The sequence below is a fragment of the Pinus tabuliformis genome, chromosome 3_1, assembly GCF_031772625.1.
Source record: "Pinus tabuliformis cultivar Carrire ecotype Pingquan chromosome 3_1, CPIR1, whole genome shotgun sequence".
In the NCBI taxonomy this organism is placed as follows: domain Eukaryota; kingdom Viridiplantae; phylum Streptophyta; class Pinopsida; order Pinales; family Pinaceae; genus Pinus; species Pinus tabuliformis.
Genome location: NC_142301.1, coordinates 398,114,303 through 398,134,433, shown reverse-complemented (window position 1 = coordinate 398,134,433; position 20,131 = coordinate 398,114,303). Strand labels below are relative to the sequence as shown.

The 20,131-nt window shown below is 35.4% G+C and overlaps 1 protein-coding gene across 4 annotated transcripts; it reads right to left on the bottom strand.

The window, feature by feature from the left end:
• Positions 1-1,624: 1,624 nt before the first annotated feature.
• On the bottom strand, positions 1,625-12,525 carry LOC149187408 (formate dehydrogenase, chloroplastic/mitochondrial-like). 4 transcript variants are annotated; one of them, XM_089412804.1, is made up of 4 exons: positions 12,340-12,525; positions 3,671-3,880; positions 3,356-3,507; positions 1,940-2,082 (listed from the first exon to the last, which is right to left on the bottom strand). In XM_089412804.1, exons 1-4 carry the CDS (start codon positions 12,466-12,468, stop codon positions 2,073-2,075), a joined length of 501 nt encoding a protein of 166 aa, XP_089268930.1. In that variant the 5' UTR covers positions 12,469-12,525; the 3' UTR covers positions 1,940-2,072. The 4 variants fall into 4 exon arrangements, with proteins under 4 accessions (XP_089268928.1, XP_089268929.1, XP_089268930.1 ...); XM_089412805.1 differs by having other exon boundaries at positions 1,953-2,082; positions 3,399-3,507; XM_089412802.1 differs by lacking the exon at positions 3,356-3,507 and having other exon boundaries at positions 1,625-2,082.
• Positions 12,526-20,131: the final 7,606 nt, after the last annotated feature.

Genomic DNA, 20,131 nt, shown 5'->3' with positions numbered 1-20,131 from the left:
CCTTTTTTGCACCTGATTTTGCATCCTTTTTCACGCTAGATTTTGCATCATTTTTTACACCAAACTATGCATCATTTTTTGCGTCAAATTTTGAACCAAGATTTGCATCTTATTTTATGACAGGTTTTGCTTCTAGTTTTGTGTCATTTTTTGCATCTATTTTTCATTCTCTTTTGCTTCCTATTTTGTGTCATTCTTTGCTGCCATTTTTGCACCATCATTTGCATCAAGTTTACACTGTATTTTGAATCCAATTTAACGTCTTTTTATGCATCCATTTTGTGTCAGTTTTTGCATCTAGTCTTACGCCAGGTTTTGTATCTAGTCTTACACTAGTTTTTGCTTCTATTTTTGCACCAGCTTTGGTGCTTATCTTTGCACCATGTGTTGAATTTGATTTAGCACCAAATTTTGCATCCATTTTTGTGCCCATTTTTGCATCTTTTTTTGGACCATTTTTTACATCCACATTTACGTTTGATTTGTCTCCATTTTTTCCATCTCATTTTGCACCATATTTTGCGTCATTTGTTTCATCCAATTTTGCATCATTTTTAACACCATCTCTTGCATCTAATGTTACATCATTTTGAGCATCCAAATTTGCATTTATATTTGCATCTTATGTTGAGTCATGTGTTGTGTCCACCTTTGCATCTTATTTTGTGTCTAATGGTACATTCAATTTAGAGCCTTTTTTTATGTCTACTTCTGTATTTGTTTTTGCACCAAGTTTTGCATCCAATTTTAAGCTATTTTATGCCCCTTTTTGCACCATTTTTTTGTGTCTACTTGTGTCCAATGTTGCACCATTATTTACACCGACTTTTTCATCCAATTTTGCATTTTTTTGGTGTCTAGTTTTACATCGTTTTCACCATCCAAATTTGCATCTTTTTTTGCCTCATTTTGTGTCCACATTTGCATATAATTTTGTGTCTGAGTTCGAGCCTAAATTTGCATGTGATTAGGAATCATTTTTTACAACCAATATGGCATCCTTGGTTTCACCTTTTTTAAGCCCCATTTTGCATCTTGTTTTATGTCTTTTCTTACATCTTTTTTTTTTTTCCTTTTTTGCACCCAAGTTTGCATCCCAAATTTACACCATTATTTGCATCATCATTTGGCATATTAATTTGTAACGTTTTTTGCTTCTTTTTAACGCTCAACTTTGCATCTTATTTTACATCTAGTTGTTGTCCTTTTTTGCATCTAATTTGGTGCCCATTTATGTGTCCTTGTTTTTGCCCAATTTGATATCCTTTTGTATGCCATGTTTTGTTCCCTTCTTTGTGTCAACTATTGCACAATTTTTCACTTCTAATTTAAAACACTTTGTATGTCAATTGTTTGCATTTTGTATTAATTCCTAGTTTAACATCCAATTTTACTTTCAATTTTGCATCCATGGTTACATCCGCATTTGACTTCTTATATAGAGTATATTTTTCTTTACATATATGACCCCCTTTATAGATTCATAGTGAAATATATGATAGTTTCTAAATATCATTAAAGCAGATATCACAATTCAAAATCATTTGTAAAGAAATTTAAGAGAAATTGACAACATCCATCCAAAAAAATAACAATGTGTCATTAACAATTTTCAAAACATGTATAAAATAGCAACATAATACTAATAAAATCAGTATTATTTTTAATCAAAACAAGTAAAATTCAAATATGATTAACAAATCAAAATATTTCATGAATATCGTTATTCTACGATAAATTAACAACATACATAAATCAAACTCATCGTATGATTACAAAATCAAAATGTCTCATTGATATAGGGTAAATTCACAACACCCATCTAAACATAACAATGTCATTCTACACAATAATTTCTTCATAAAAAACAATGCATGTGCATGCCTAGCTACCACCACCAAGATCATCCTCATGATCATCTTGACCATCCTCATTACTCTGATCCACATCATCACCAACACCGCAACTATCATCATCATCTCCTCCTTCACCACCATCATCCTCATCCTCATCCTCATCATCTCCTGATATATGTTGAACATAATTTGGATCATCGTCTTGGCAATCATTACCTATAGCATTCTGACAAAAAAAATCAATATTACATGTTAGTATTAATTACATAACACAACGCATGTTTTTGTTATACAATGTTAACCATAAAATGAGGTAAGATATACTAGCATTTGCACCAGATGTTGCAAAGGAAACGCCGTAAGGCATAAATTGAAAAATACAAATACAACAAAAGAATACTTTGATAAAGAATAAAAATATATTGAATGCTCAAATCAATGCCCCATTAACTGGAAGCATTTAGTAGACATATCTATCAACATTAGGATTATACACAATGATCAAGAAATTTTCCATATACAAACAACAACTTCCACAACAACCTTTTGTCACATCCACATTTTAAGAAATGCCTTGGAACGTGATCAGAATCTTCCATATTGCCTTTTTCATTATGCAGATAAATCTTCCATATTGCTATTTTCATCATGAATATTGTTAATTCATTGTTGTAAAGTGTTAGCGTGTTAAATTCAATACTATAAGTTCGACAAGTGAAAAACATTCCTCAATTAGCATAATATACATTTTTCTCTCACCATGTATTTTTCAGTCAAAGAGCACAAGTAACATATTAACATGTATTTTCCCTTCATTATTTTCATCATAGAGCCAAGAAATCTACGCCTTATCTATAAAGTAACAAAAACATTTTGAAATAAGTTTAATATTTCAAGCCAGTGTCTAACCTATAAAGTAACAGAAACTTTTTGAAATAAATTTAATATTTTAAGCAATTGACTAACCTACTTTAATAATTGAAAAATTCTCAAAGATGAATTATACTCCATAATAAGAGAGCCAACATTGGAGCCCATACTTTCACTAAAACCAAAAGAAACACAACCACTTGTTAAGAAGAAATTCAAGTAATAATAATAAAACAATAATAAACATTAAAGTATAAAATGGTATTTCCAACACACAAGTATAAATATACATGCTCTATGTCCATTGTTAGATTAAATGGGTGTGGAGAAAATTAGTAGAGAACCCAAAATTGTATTTCTAATTAGGATGGGTGGAGAAATGCTTTAAATGCGGGTTGTTGTCATTCTAATGAAACCCTTTGCAAAGGGGATGTTAAGATTCTGAGAGAAAAGCTAGGCTTGGTAGAGAACACCTTCCTTGTTAAACATTCCCCTACTGTAACCAAAAGGAAAGGGCAAGAGAAACAATAATTAGGTTTTTGTTCACAAGTTGTACAAAATATATAGGTGCTATTGATGTTTGAGTGAATAATGGGAGAGATTATTTATGAAATTGTGATAAGGCGCACCTAGTTTTGTCAGAAAGAGGCATATTAATGACAAGTACATCACATTTAGGTAGCATTTCGTCAAGATTTGTCTCCAATGTTGCTCCAGTTTCCTTTTCCAATTCGGGTCCAATAGAAAGACGGTCGTGGTAAAGAAGCTTACAATTGAAGGGCTGTACAAAGGAACGCAATTCAATTCAACATCATGTAATGTTTATTATTATTAGATTGAAATTTTGAAACAAACAGCATGCATGCGTAAGAATTATGGAGCACTGATTTTTGAAAAGAAGTTTGCAACATCATGAAGTAGTACTAGATCCTAAGAATGAATACCTTCAAACGCTTAAGTAGTTCTTTGCCAATACGCCCTGCACCAATAGAACCAATAGTTTTACCTTCTAGATCATATGACCTGTAAGAAATTGCTGCCACTTTCCAATCACCCTCAACAATTTGCTTATATCCAGGCACAAAGTTTCGCATCAATATGAGAATGCGCATTAGCTCATCTTCTGCCACGGACACCACATTACTTTCGCTGATCTTCAACCAATGATGATACAAACAAATCAATGGAATTAAAAAATATATCCATTATAAATAAAATGCGTTTAAAAGTAACTCTCTGTTTTATTTACAGGAAAATAAAGAGAGTGTTAGTCTATTTGTGTTTCTCGAGATATAATGCCCCATATCCAAAATACGAAAGCTACAGGAGAACAGTTATTACACAGTACAATCTCACCATTACAAAGGAGTCGATAAAAGACCAAATGCATTAAAGCTTTCCAAGAAATTGCAAAAACATACAATAACACAAGTGAAGATCAAGGTAAATCTGCAGTACATGTTGGATTGGGGATAAAGCCAATATCATAGCATGAGATTGACAATTAAATGAGTTGTAAATAATAATGGAATGATATGGAATTGAATAGCCTACAGGCTGAATATAAACAAGAGAGTTATTATTTCATTGTTATTAATTTATTATAAAATCACATTTTTTAAAACAATAACTATTTTTATTTCAATACCAACCATTAACTAATTTCTAAGAATAATTCTAATTATTGTTGTCCACTTCATCTTCTTTCCATTTCTGTACCATGAGGGAAAAACCCAATACCATTCCTATATCTTAAAATTAACATTAAATATGTCAAAATAGCTCAAGCATATTTTTGCAAGCATATTTTGGAAAACAATCATTGCAGACGGATTAAACAAAGAAGAGCGCTTTGAGATCTTCCGCAAATCTTTCAGGAATGTAATAAGAGAAAAATAAAACCCATGGGTAAGTACAACCAAAAGGATAATGAATCAATCTAGTCACAGTAAATATCAATATGATAATCCAGGTAAGATGTATTGTCACTTTTCCTGATTTCAGCCCTCTTGGCACCGGTAGGTTACCTATATCCTCACCCAAAACCAAAGTAGAAGCACGCCTGGCTGGGAGACTATCTTTCAAAATTGACAAGGTATTATTTCTATCAATTAGAATGCACATCCTCAGGTGTTCAAGAATAATTAATAGAACAGTCAGCTAGATGAGCAGATCCAATTTAGAGAATCTCACTCAGATCTACTTGACATCACCTCCATGATTTAAATAATGATTGGAGGAGTCTTAATACTCCAGAGTCCAGATCACTTAACATACAGAAACTAAGGCAGCCAAAGAACAATATCCCATCACTCCCATGCCACATATATATGTTTAGGTATAGTTGGAAGGACACATACCTTTCCTGTAACTAATTCAGCAAGGTTGTCATTACAAGTTTTGGGCTATGTTCACTGCCCTGGTATTGAAAGGTATATAGGTTGTTCACCTTAATTACACACATCAATGCATATGTATGTTCAGGGTTTAAGCTCATAGGCCTGTAGCTATTACAACAAAACTACAAGTGTAAATATATAATACAGTGAATTCATTTATGAGCAAATTCCAAGTCCAGCGTTTGTTCAAGCCAAACATTCATAAGGTTCTGAGTATCTTATGGTCAAGCATCTCATCAAAAATGCATTCCATCACATTTTATCAATACCCATGCACTATCAAAAGACACGACTCTGTTCCTTCTCCTTGTTATCAAAGGACACGACTTTCTATATGTTAATTTGTACAATCTTAATTCTTATTCTATTCTCTATGTACTTTCTAAATCCTAATCCAACATATCCTAGATCCAACTTCTGCAATATCCAAGGATCTTCATACTTCCACCTTCATACGTTTCTCACAACAAGACCCAAATATAAACCAAGGCTCTGGAGGAGAAACAAGAAGAGAGGAGTGTAGTGACCAACCTGATCTGATCTGCTAATAATACTACAAACTAAAAGATAACTCTCACTTTATTGTTTGTAGCTTCTTGGGGGTGAATGTGACAATGCTATATATATCATAAGGATATGGAATCTGATATCTCCTCTTTGTTGTGGGCTGCTGGTTCCAGGGTGAGAAAAAGTGGTATAAAAGTCCTCTAAAAACGAAGGTGAAGGGTGTCATAGTGAGGTGGTTTTCCAGTTGCTTGTATCTATATAAACTATAAATGGATCTTTACTATAAAGTATTCTAAAGAGTTTCTTCAACTTACTTTAATATCCTTTTAAATTAACTCGTCCTCTTCTCAAAGACCCATATATAAATAAAGCATTGTTCATCTTTTCAAAGCTCATGTCTTAAGCATTCCATTAATACCAATAATAAAAAGAAGGATGATGATTCCGATGTATGTAATTTGTAGTTCTTGTTGCCTATGAAGTCTAAGGAGCTTAATCCCTCAAGAGTAAAACAGTAAAAGGAATTTAAGTCTCGGTCATATTGTTAGTTCCTAATCTCCTACTAACAAAGACATTCCGCTATCTTTTTTCAGGAGTCAAGACTAAACTGTATGTAATCCAAAACATACTTTCTTTGTCCAAGATTTCCCTACTTGTAATAGATTACTACAACCACATATACTACAAAAAGAAACCAATAACTCCTAATTATTATTCTGATGCCTTTGCGAGTTACTGATTAGATAATATAAACAAAGGAGTTATTCTTTATTCCAAGTGATACTAAACTAATAAGAAGACTAATCATACTATTCTTGTTTGTATTATCTCTGTATCTTTTCTATCTAAAGTAAATCTAAAGAGGAAGAATTGCTTGTCCTAATCAAGTGGGGTGAGGATCTAGGGCGAACAATGGGAGAGGAAGGCCTAAATGAGGCACACACTTCTTCTGCTGCTAGGGCCTGGGTTTTTAATAGGATAACCACAGGGATATGTTGCAAGGACAGGGGAATAATTGGTTCTATGCAATGCCATGATCTTCTTTACAAGAGTCGCTGCTAATCCCTTGAATGTATCTTGTTTTTTTTTTTTTTTGCTTCTAGGATGGACCTACTTAGTCCTTCAACAACTAGAAGAAATAAATAAGGAGACAAGGTACAACCTTGTTTTAAGTTTTAACCCTCTTGAGGGTCTTAAGAAATTAGAGGTTGAACCATTTATAAAAAATGCATAAGAAGCTTAAATTACACATCCCATAATCTAATTTACCAGTGGTAAGTTGAAACTAATATGGATAAAAATAAGTATCAGAAAGAGCCAAGACACCCTTTATAAGCCTTGGAGAGGTTCAACTTGATCACCATTATTGTAACATTTTTGACTTGAATAATATGGAGGCCCTCTTGTGCTGAAACAATTGCTTCATGGATCTGACGATCCTCTAGAGAACCAAGCGGTTCTGTTATATGAACTTACAAAGTAGTGCTTTCAATCTGACAGCCAAAACCTTAGCCATTATCTTATAAATACTATTAGACAAAGAAGTGGGTCTAAAAGCATAAAAAGACTCAGGTTGATCCACCTTTGGAATGAGTGCAATAGAGGTCCAGATGAAGGAGCCAGGGAGCCTTACTAAAGCTTCTCATTTCTTCCACTACCTGAAGTAAGTTGTCTCCCAACACTTCAACAAATCCCAGGTAGAACTCCACAGTCCACCCATAGGGATTGGGACTCTTGTCCTTATGGAAAGTGGACAAACACATTCAAAAGTGCTTTTCTGGACAGATCACCATTGCTGGAACTTTGTTGACTTGAATAGTGTAGAGGCCCTCTTGTGCTGAAACAATTGTGTCATAGATTTGACAAACTGTTCTGGTTAGATGAAGTTAGAAAGTAGTGATTTTAATCTCACAGACAAAACCTTAGCCATTATCTTATAAATCCAATTACATAAAGCAGTGGGTCTAAAAGCATAAAAAATGTTCAGTCTCAAAACTCTGAAGTAAATTTGTAAAGAATGTAGCATTAGCTTTCTTGGCTTAGTGAAATCCCTAATTTTCTATCCTATTTGCCTGTCTGAAAAATCTCACGAAAACCTGTAAAGATTTGCCATTGTGTACGCTTAGCCTCTAAAAGCCCTAGCTTTCTATCTTCTTCTGTGTAATTTGAATAGAACACCATCAAATACCAGAATTATCAATTCCCATTCTCCAAAACTTTTAAATGTGCGGAACTGAGACAGAAATCATTCAATCAAACCACTCGAAATGCATCTGAATGCTGATCCATTAACTTAAAGAACTTCTTCCCAAACTCTGCCATTTTTTAAACAAAATTTATCCATACATGCATACATTGTATGTATGTATGTATGTATGGATTGTATACATGTATGTATGGATTGTATACATGTATCTATGGATATGTACTATGCATACATACATGCATACAATCCATACACACATGCATACAATCATACATACATACATGCATCAGTTGTGTAAAATGAGAGCTCAAGTGCCAATTGCCAAGGGATATACCTATGCATAGATGACAGCATTTTATTTAGCCAACATGTGAAGCTTGCAATTAATTGGATTATGAACCAGATTGCCTTGGGAAAACAAAGAGGGGTCATGATATGTCAAATGGAGTAAAATTATTCTCTCTTGCTGAGGATTAAAGCTACATCAACTCTCAACTTGCCCCTGCCAACCATCTCACTTTCATAGATAAGAAGATGATGTTGTTGGTTATGGTTTTTCTTATTGGTGCAACTAGCCAGATACTGCACGTTGCACATTCTGCAATTTTCCCTTGACCCTTATATTATAAGCTGGTATAACCAACTACACACTTGCAAAAGGAATGTGTAGGCAGAGATATATTCAAGAAACCTTACTACTACAATGTTTGTTTGAATGTATCTTGTTCCTCAATCTCATGGGACTAGTAAGGAAGCTTGCTACATAGCTTTTGCCTTGATTTAGTTAGGGCCAGAAATGAGACTCTGATCGTATGCAACCAGCAAGTTACCATTTGGGTTGTTGTATATTTCTTCAGCTGCCATATTGGTCACCTCAATTTGTTGGGGTCAGCGAGATTTCAAGCAGCTGGATATTGCCATATTGCCCCTACTCACAGTAAAAATTTACCTTGAACATTCTATATAGTATTATCTTGACCTAAATAGGACAAGAACGAGCACTCTTGTCATGTGTCCCTTGAATCTTGAAAGAAAACTTCCATATAAACTACACCTCCATTACCATATCATTGCCTATTCTCAAGGATGGCATTCACATCAGACAGTTGGATCAAGAAGAGGTATCTTGCCAATAAGTTCCACAAGCCATGAAGATAAGTACAAGGCTGCATGCCCACCATTGGGTAAGTTCCCTGGGTTTCTGCACTTCATCCACACATAAACCCTATATTGAACCCTCAAACAAACCCTGAATTTTCCCATCAAAACTACAAGACTTGGCCTTCAAAGTTCAAATTAGGCCTAAGCTCAACCTTCAAACATCGAAATTTGGCCACCAGAACAAACCTGAAACTCAGCCTCAACAACATTGAAGTTCGGCCTTCAACAGGGCTAAAACTCGGCCTCTAGAACAGCATTGCAACTCACCTTCTAACTAGGACCAAAAACCTTCACAAAGAGTGCCAAAAACCCTTCCCACAAGAAAACTCTCCAACTATGCTTCACTTGGTTCATGAGGTATGAACCTTAGAATTACTCCTTTGCTTGCTTAGACAAACCTGAATTGGCTTGAGCGAGTAAGTCCTAGGTCCCTACACATAACACCTATATATAGTGTGTTTGACCACCAAAAGCAAGGCCGACTTGCCCACTGGCTAGGCTAACTTGGCAGACTATAATATTGAAAAAAATCATCTCTTTAACCAAAAGAAGTTAGGGGGAGTGCCATATAATGTTGCAAAAATCTTGGAATAAGCTTTCCAACCATATATATATATATATATCATGTTCCATAATTGGAGTAAAAATGCATTCAAAGATAGGATACCTAAATGGGACATCAAAAATCCAAAAACAATATTTCAAGAAGGTGTGTCATATATCGTTGGAAAGGTCTCAAAATATGTTATTTGACTATATAACTCTCTTTCATTTGGATAGCCTTTGACATCAATAACAACCATTTTCAACATACATAATTCAAAGGAATCTGTTGCTAAAATTTAGCTACTTTTCACATGGCTACCATCCATCGTCTATCAGTTGAAATGTTAGACAAAAGGAAACAAGCCCAATACAACAAAAAGAGAGAATTAATAGCCTGTAATATGTCAAGCCAACAATCCACAAACAAGAAATAAGTGGCAGAAAATTTATAATAACACTTGCCCTTCTGTGCCTTCCAGGGTGGAAGGAGATGCGAATATAAACAAAGGATTCATGCTCTTAGTTTAATAATAATTAACTACTACCGTTATGTAACCATTCTGTAATTACTAATGGGCAAAAATAATAACATCTTACCCCACACTCACTTTTGGGAAAAAGTGGTGAATGTGGAAAACTGTATGTAAAAGTACCAAAGGCAAAGGAATGTATTGATGCTCAAAGAATCATCGAAATGAGACCAAAAATCTTCAATTAATGCTCTGTTGTCCAATACAGTGTTGCAAAGATTGGTTATCTATCGTCAATATCATGAGATATCATGATTCTCTCAGCTCAGGGATATTATCAGCAGAAAAAGTTGTGAATTTTACAAATTTTGAACATATCATGATATTTTGAAAATATCCTGATATATCAACAAAATGTCACCGAAAAATGGAAAATATTAGCTGAGTTAGCAGATTATTGGATTTTTTGGCTCAGTTTGAAGTGGTATCAAAGCTTTTTCGAGGTACAAAGTGGAAGAATTTTTATTTTTTTATATAAATTTTTCAAAGGAAAAAGAGGACAGCAAAAAGCAAATCATATTCTAAAATTTTAAAATATGAAGAAACCAGTTGTAGATCCGGGTTCCTCTAGAAAAATACCCAGCTTCAAAAAAATTGTGCAAATCAGAGCCTAGGAAATGGAGTTATTGTTGATAGAAAACCAAAGTTTTAGGGTTTTCCTGATGAAGACCACAGATTCTAGACCAATACATATTGACAGTTTGACCAGATTTTAGTCCATCCAATGCCAATAGATACAAAGTGGTTGTAGCATTTCCTAATTGTGGTCTATCTTTCAATTTCTTGAACTAGGACTATATCACGGATATTGCAGCAATAAAAGAAATAATTCCAGTCTATAGAAAGGTAGCATAGTAATAACATACTTGAGTTTTCGGGGTGCTTCAAACAATCTCGTCCTAAAGATAGGATTCCAAGTTGTTTGCAGATTTTAATTGGTGAGGTTGGCTCTAATTTTGGAACTTTGTTGGCTCTGCTGCAGGTATCATTTTGCCCCAAATCTTCGCCAAGCCTTTTTCATGGACTCACTAAAGGACTCTCATTTTCTGCATCCTTCATATGAGTAAACCTTCTACCCAGCACTGGTTTTCAATACAAACTTTCAAAGAGAGAAACTGGCAGTTTGGAGCAGGTTACAAGACCTCCTTCTATAATGAACAGAGATGACCCCGGAATGTGGCAAAAGTTCTCCCCTTCAGCCGGTGCTAAAGAAAACAAAGAGCTTCTCTCTGAAATCTCTAACGGCGTGCTTGGATGGCCTAATCTGACCAAAACTACAAAAATGTACCATGAGTTTTCCTCTACGTTGTTATATTGTGAAGGATAGTGTTTCCCTCAATTACTAACCGTTCCAATAGCCCCTGCTTCCTGATCCATTAGTTTTGACTTCTCCAGACACTAAAGAGCATTAACGATTCTATTCCATTACACAAAGATGAGCTGGAAGGGAAAACCCTTCGGAGCACAGTATTTCATGTTGAGGTATCAAATTCTTGGTTCCATGGAAATAGAAACCGCATGAAGATATCTACGAACCACTTGAACATCAAAAATGTTCAGTCTCAAAACTCTGAAATAAATTTGTAAAGAATGTAGCATTAGCTTTCTTGGCTTAGTGAAATCCCTAATTTTCTATCCTATTTGCCTGTCTGAAAAATCTCACGAAAATCTGTAAAGATTTGCCATTGTGTACGCTTAGCCTCTAAAAGCCCTAGCTTTCTATCTTCTTTTGTGTAATTTGAATAGAACACCATCAAATACCAAAATTATCAATTCCCATTCTCCAAAACTTTTAAATGTGCGGAACTGAGATAGAAATCATTCAATCAAACCACTCGAAATGCATCTGAATGCTGATCCATTAACTTAAAGAACTTCTTCCCAAACTCTGCCATTTTTTAAACAAAATTTTGAGCACAACCTTGTCTAGTCCATTTATAGAGAGCGTTAGTTTATGAAATCTTGCCTGTAAGCCAAAATAGAGTCAAAATTTTCCATTGAAAGCTCAGAATAACTGAACCAGAAATAACCCTTGTGAAATTTGCTGCTTAAAACATTGTTTTGAGCACGGCCTCTTTCTTCATATTTATTTTAGATAATACGGTAGCTTATTTAATGAAATATTTCCAGAAAGTTGAAATATGGCAAATTTTTCCAATCAAGAATTCTAAATAATTTCATTAAGACAAGGCGTAGAGGATTCATGACGGCGACAAGAAAATAATGGCGCTTTGCAATTTAAGCACTCTCTTGCAGAAAAATACCTTTTCTGAAATCGTTTTGACCACGAAGAAACGCAGATGAACTGTTGGAAGTCGTGCAGAGAGAGATCTGGTGGCTCGTGGATCGATTCTGGGGCAATGTTTATGCGATTGCAAACCATGATTGTTCATATGCGAGCTACTGAGCTCGTTGAGAGGGATACGCGCAATGGCGCCAAACTACCAAGAGGATTTGAATTTAAAGGCGAGATAGAATATCTACCGTCCGATCATGTTATCGACGGCCATATATTTGTGTTTCAGTAAAACGGATTTTCAAAGAATTTGAAATATTATACATTTTATAGAATTTGAAATATCATACATTCTATTATTTAAGCTGAATAATAGTTTTACTTTGGAAAAATAATTGGGCACATCAAATAAAATATTGATGCGACCGACATAGAACTCCGAAACAATAATGCACCCTTCTCTTACTCCAAAACAATAATGCACCCTTCTCTAGCTGATGTGTCAATGCTTTCTTTGAAGTGGAACTTAAAGAATTAAGTAATTATTCATTATTAAATTGGGATTTTATATAAATTAATTGATTATTTATTAATGTTAATTTCATTTTATAATTTTATAGTAATTTTTAATAGATTTTTGTTAAAGATAATTATTTGAGCTATTATTGTATCAAGATTTTTGTTGTGTCTTTTATTATTATATTTTAATCCACTTTAAACATGCTCAAAATATGTTTTCATCTTTGTTATCACTGAAAATGCTATTGTCAAAATTTTTTTTAGTCTAGCTTAAAGACCGGGTGTTTTCGCAGCGCCTGGATTCTGTTTAGCAGTTTCGCAGCGCCAGGATTCTTTTTAGCAGTTTCGCAGCGCTACCTGTTTGAGTGGTTTCGTAGCGTGCTACGAAACTGGGGATTTGTTCGAGTTTTCAGGGGAGGCCCGAATCATAGCATGTCTGTTGTACACTGACTACAACTGCTGTGGATGAGGGTCAATGAAAGAAAACTTGAACTCTCATGGGTTAATTTGATAAAAGTTCTGAGTTTTAGCTGGGTTATATCATCGTTCCTTGCAATAGCTACTTCTAGAGAACATTGTGCCTAGGCATTATGAACTCAAAATATCCAAAGATGGATGATATAACGAGAGAAGAGCAGAGATAGAATGACATGTCACGAAGAATCTCATACATGCATCAAGGCCACTACATACGGATGCCACTTCACCATGCGCTCTGTTCTCCATCCATTCACCTCATCTTATCCTCCTCATCAACGAATGAGTTTCTCCCTACCGTCGTCTGTCCAATATGTACTGTCATCGTCATCTTCTACTTAATTTCTTCACGAAGCGTCTCCATCAATCCTGCAATGAAGTTGGGAAAATGAGAGTTCAAACTAATGGCATGACTGAGATTGAAGAGGGGATTGTAGGTCAAAGCCATGGAGAAAGTGCAGAAGAACAAGAATTTTATTTAAGGGAGAGCTCGTCATCATGTAAATACAAACAGCGCCTCATGTACATTCGCATGGTTCAACATTTGATCGAGAAATGCCTCATATTTCATATGGGTTTTCGTGACTGTGTTCGCGCTCTCGCTAAACATGCTAAAATTCATCCTCTCGTGACTCTCACTGTTTGGAAAGGGTTGGTAAAAGAGAACAAGGACTTCTTTCGGGCCTATTTCTTGCAGATGGGGTCTCAACCATTTTCTTGCTCACAGGGAAACGGGACCTCTTATTGCTCTCACCGTTTCTCTCGTCAAAGAAGGATTACTGCAGTATGTGAGCTCCGACCGCAGAGTATTATGGCATCATCATGACAGTATTATCCCTCCGAGCATTTCCCCCGCTTGGCAATCATTCATGTGAGTTTTGTCAAGATGTTAGAAATGGCCAGAGCAATCTGAAGAGCTATTAGGGTTGATTGTCAATTCTCTCAAGGCACTCGATGGTGTAGTTCCCCGCGGTGGTCCAGAACCGAGACAGAAGCCATGTTATCTATTTATTTTGGTTGCTGGACAATTTGTTAGTGGAAATGATATATTCATTATATGATAAGGAAGACAAGCAGGCGCTGAATTAGATGAGGCGGTGGGCACCTGTTGACACTACAGGGGAATTGGAGCTGCTGTATCCTTTATTCAAGAGTTTAGTAATTGAATTCTTGAAGGGCGAGCGGTATTGTTTGAGAATTTGCGAGCCAAGCTTTTGCTAGAAAAGGGATTTATCTGTGATTTAAGTCACACTGTGCTATCTAAAAAATCAAACAACTTCTCTTTCATGGCTTATGCGAAATACATGGCAGTTGTTTCTTCAAGGCACACGGGCTTATAAAATGACTGATATAAATGAAATGTCGTGAACGTTGTTAAGCACGCTGTTTCATTATTAATGTATGTATTAAAGACATGAAAGTGCTCTTATCAAATACGGTGATTAATGCCAAGTGTCGAGTAGTTTTATATGCTACAAGGCCGCCATTATTAGTGGCACAAGAGCTGGTTTTAGGTTAACTGGTGTCGTTAAAAGGGTGAGTGCGCATTAAATAGAAATAAAAGAAGGATGGCGCAAATGGCAGAGTTCGAAATAGATGAATTTCTTTTGTCAAGGTGGATGGTATTATTTAGATGCTGTCTTCTACAAACGGGGTAACGTGCCGGTTACATGCTCCAGCTGGCGACCAAGAAACTTCTCAAGCTGTAAGCAAGGCTTCATCAGATTTTGAGCTCAAAGTTTACATGCTGGGTGATGCCATTTCCTTTTTGAAGAATATTTCCTTGGATAATATCTCTGAAGATGTTGGTGATTTCCAGCCACAGAAGTTTTGGAGTGTAAAGAATTACCAAAGCACAAGTTAAATTCAGAGGGAGATTGTAAATATTCCAAGAACCATGGCTCTCAGAAGACTTGCGCTACATTAGATTACATTTATCACACTTTTGATAAGTATGCTATTAGCTCTGCACTCTGTAGCGGAAGTGTTAGGGGGGCGATGTGTATTTTGTGGATCAGGGTGCTCACATTGCATTAGATAATGGAATTGTGCGAGTCACCATATCAAAACCAGCGGGGATAATTACAGACATACGTTATGGAGGGCTTGACAATTTGCTCGAAATTCTCAACAAAGAAACGAACAGAGGATACTGGGATCTCAATTGGAACAGAGGATAAGTTTGATGTGCCAAGTGCGATATTTTTTAAAGTGGTCAAAGCTAACAAGGATAAGGTTGAAGTCTCTTTCCTCAGGCCATACAATCCTTCAAGCAGTTGGAAGATGGTGCCATTAAATATAGACAAAAGGTTTGTTTTGCTTCGAGAGAGCAGTGGGTTTTACACCTATGTGATATATGGGAGATAGGTTTACCAGATCGCACTGCTGCAGAAGTTTTCATTCCAGATCCCAAGCCTTGCCACATCAACAAACTATTTCTCAATCATCCTGAAAGGTTCCGGCAATATGGCCTTTGGGAAAGATATTCTGAAATCTTCAAAGACAACGATTTGATATATACAGTTGGGACTAATGACTAGAGAGGAGATTGGTGCTTTGCACACACATGCAGGATTGAAAATGATGGAAGCTTTCGTCCCGCAACATGGCAAATAAAATTCCAGCTAAGAGGTGTGGAACAAAACAGTCTTTATAAGATTCGATTAGCAATTGCATCATCAACCAATGCAGCCATTTAGGTTCGATTCAATGATGCAAATATATATAAACCACATTTTGATACCATGCAATTTGGGAAAGATAATGCCATTGCTCGTCATGGCAACCATGGTTTGTACCATCTGTTTAACATTGATGTTTCTGGAAACTGGATCTGTCAACTTTTTTGTCTTGTACCCATCCAAATAGCCCGGGCTGAAAACAATGGATTACATCCTTTGCTTGATGGGTTTCAGATACCTCTCCATCACACTTATGCAGATAGCATATCTCTAGCAAACTTGCTCTGTTTTGGCTTATATGACGCTGTGTTGAGTCAGTGGGATGGTAAAATCATGGTGGTCTCATCAATTGCAGTTGGTTCATCTATTGGAGGTTTATGTTATAGGGACTGTGATTCTGAATCTCAGTATAGAATAGGTGAAACTGAAGATTGGCAACATCAGCTATTCAAGTCTGTGAGAAGTTTAAAGGAAGACTGTGGTTTATTTAAATCACACAGCAGTTTCGTAGCGCGCTACGAAACTGCTGTAGGTGATGAGTTTAAAGTGCAGCGCAGCTAGTGTGATACTGTGAGCGGGAGTTAAGGAAGAGAAGCACCTGTCTATTAATATTACTTACAGCACATCTAAAACATGGCAGCATTCCATGCATGGGGTGATTAAAAGATTTGAGAACATGCTGCTATACTTTGGGAAAATGTGGGAGACAAAGACCGTGAAAACAGAGCATTCCTCTTGATCAATTAATAAGCATACACGTAACTAGAATCCAAAGCTAGTTCGTTCTATGTACTTTCCTTCAAAGATACTTCAACCTAAACAGCCAAAGGACATGTGTCAAAAGCCAGAAAAGCATCATGCGACAAGGAGCAAAGATTTAGGATTTTGATTAAATGAAAACCATTTGTGATTTCAGTTTAGCCATTATGTAATTAATAGATTAGTTATGCAATAGATAGGGATAATGAATAGCCACCTTCGAGGCTCCCCTCATGCTGGAGGAGGAAGCTCGAGGTGGGAGAGTTTGCTTGCCTATATAGGGATCAGATTAGAATGTAAAAAGGGTTGGATACTTAATAGAAAAACAGTGTTGTTTTGGGCCATTGTAAGACCTTTTTTGACAGTAATAGTAAAACAGAGTTATTCTCTTCTCAAGATTCTCGAAGGATTGTCATGATCAAATGTAGTGATGATGTGTGGTACTTTATGTTATTTTATGGTTTTGTTGTATGCAATCACTCAGAATTCATAAATATATGCTCTGACTTCCTGTGTATACAGCAGGCTATGTTTTGGTGAAATATGTTTGACATGTAATGCTAAGAGCCTTGATTTCTATGAGGTCACTGTGTTTTCCTTGTTTACTTGATATTATAGACTCCATAGCCCAATGAGAGCTAGTTTGATGTGTTTCCAACCAGTTATGCTTTCATAAGTAAATAAAGAGTTAGCCATCTAGTGTTTGAAGGATTTTGTCAAGAGTTGTGAGAGAGCCCTCTCTGATTAGGAAGGCTAATTCCTAATCTAAAGTATGGTCTGAAACAGTTACATGAGACCTTGCTTGGTTGCAGTCCCTAGTACTGGTTTTGTGATAACAATCTTCATTTGTGGAGATTATCTACTTGCATATTCAAAAAGTTTTGATGTAGTTTTTGCCTTGAAAAATGATTATTGTGATTGTAATGGTGAGAAATTATTCTATAAACAGTGTTAAGTGTTATTTAGAATAAATGAGAAATTCTTTTTGAATATATAAGACTAATCTTTGAGAGAATAGATATATATTCCCTAATTATCACATAAACAAGGGGTTAATCTTGCATTTAGTGCTTTATCTCTGTAGAGTTTCGCTAAACAAAGGGAATACCTCCTCCTGCGTGACTTCGATTGTCCCTCCCTCTTACAGGATTGCAAAGCATTAAGAATTGAATCTTCTTTATTTTAAAGATGTAGTGTTGTCGAATATACCAAAAACATAGTAGGATTCTTTCATTATTGACAAAATCAAGCACATGTGCAAGGGAAGTATTCATCTATGGATGGTTAACAAGTTCATTAATAACTACAAGCAAACGCTTCAAACTATGTATTTAATGATCTGTAGTCATCATCTAAAGAGTTCAAGAATCAAATCAATTCCAACCTAAGTTCTAAGTATATGGTAAACCTCTACTCTAGAGGTTCTATTATTGTAAAATTTAACAACTATGGAAGTTGTGGCAAGGTCTCAAAGGAGGGACTTTCTTTTTGGGGCAAAACTAACCTTTTTTCAAAAGATAGTTTCTATAATTGAATCCATCTTCAATATCCATTTCTTCAACCCCACTCTGCCGGATTTGAATATTGAATCCCCCCTACTTATTTTGGGATGAGATGATCTTTCAAAATCCAACATAAATATATTGGGGACTTACAACAATATACAAACTAAGCAAGGAAGGGTATACACACATGTGTTAGAATTTGAATTGAAGTTGACTTGAGCAAAGGTATAACAATGCATATTTAATTAAATATTGGTGATTTTAACAACCACGTCCATTAGATTAAAATAATGATACTTTATGTGTATCTATATGCAAAGACAAAATACTTGAAAGGCACCTTCCCAACAACAAAGGTCATTATAAGAAAAATAGAAAAATAACAAGTTGATGGGTGGTATGATTGAATGAAGAATCAAAGGGCAAGAAAGAAGAGACATCCAAGTTTAGTCCTAATAAAAGATTTTATGGCCCCTTCCAAGGAGTGCGTTATTAAGAGGGACACAAACATGATCATGGAGTCTGTGCTAAAGTCTTATGGGAGAAATAGGAAGCATGTGAATGAGATATTATGGATTTCAAAAGAGAAATCATGTTATTCAATCCAATAGAAGCAAGGGGATTGGTGCTACTTGAGACTCCATAAGCTCTATATCAATTGGTGAAAGTAAGAAGTCTAAAAGATAAATGCAAAGAAAGGAATATCCATCTATGTACAAATCTACAATAAATAAATTCAAAATTATACAGTGTTTCCATATAAACAATGTTAGGTCCCTATAACACTAGTGATTCCCCCATTACTAATGTCATTGTGGCCCTTACTGTTATTGTTGTGCCCTTATTGTCCCCATATTGTTATTATTGTGCCCCATAGAAGCCCACTATTGTTATTTTTGTGCCCTTATATTATTATTGTTATGTTGACTTTGATTATATTGTGACCCCTTAGACTCCTATATATAGAAATGAGGCTTTGTCATTTGTATCATCCAATAATTGCTCTTTTGTGTAATGTAAAGGAGGTTGCCCCCTCGAAGAGGCTGATTTCTAAGTTGTTGATCTATCTTTTCTATCTTTTTGTGAGTTGGTTTCATAACAGACAACCTAGGTTCGAACCCTAAAAAGTGTAGGGTCTTTGTGAGTGTTTGTGAGGGAATGTGTTTGACATCACATAATTGGATTCCCTTCATCATCAAAGAGACATGTGTCCCAAAAGTCAATTTGGTTTAAGTGGATGTTAATATGATACATTGTATATTTTCTGAGGGTAGTAGCACAATTGGAAAAAAGCATGTTGGCAAGCCCTTGTGTATCCAAGTGATTGAAATTTCAATCCCCCAGACATATCTCACCAATTGAACTTAAAAAAAATATGATACATTGTATATTGCAAAGCCATTAAGTTAAGTAATGACCTTGGCTAACCCAAATATTTAATTAGAATTTAAGCTCAAACACAACATTAGAAATGAAACCTTCACTCTAGATCTAAGGATATAGGGGTCAACATTGGATATTGGATACAAGACAAGGTGATCAAATGTATCTCTTGGACTAGCATTTTTTACAAAGGAATACAAATTTTAATGCTTATATTAACATGTATGTATAATATAATAATGAAATAGTCACTCTTTAGTTCATGGATAAAAGTGTTGGTGTGGAAGGAAATCTCGAGGGATGTGTCACTATAGTCATAAAAATTGCATTTATTGTGGCACATGGAGAACTTATTAATTGGGTGTAGCTTTAAAAATGGATAGGAGTGTTATCCTCCCCACCTAACTGCAATTCCTACAAATGACATATTTAGTGATTAATGAGTATATTGTTGTAATAATTTTGAACCCTGTGTTAAGAAATGCCTATGCAATCC

Bases quoted from the DNA above. Each gene is read 5' to 3' on its own strand.
- LOC149187408 (XM_089412802.1), bottom strand. From the start codon at position 12,468: ATGAACAATCATGGTTTGCAATCGCATAAACATTGCCCCAGAATCGAT. The intron at 3,881-12,339 runs GTATTTTTCTGC...CATTGGTTGAAG, and splicing joins TCAAAACGATTTCAGAAAAG to ATCAGCGAAAGTAATGTGGT. The intron at 2,083-3,670 runs GTATTCATTCTT...TTTTTTTGTCAG, and splicing joins AACTACTTAAGCGTTTGAAG to AATGCTATAGGTAATGATTG.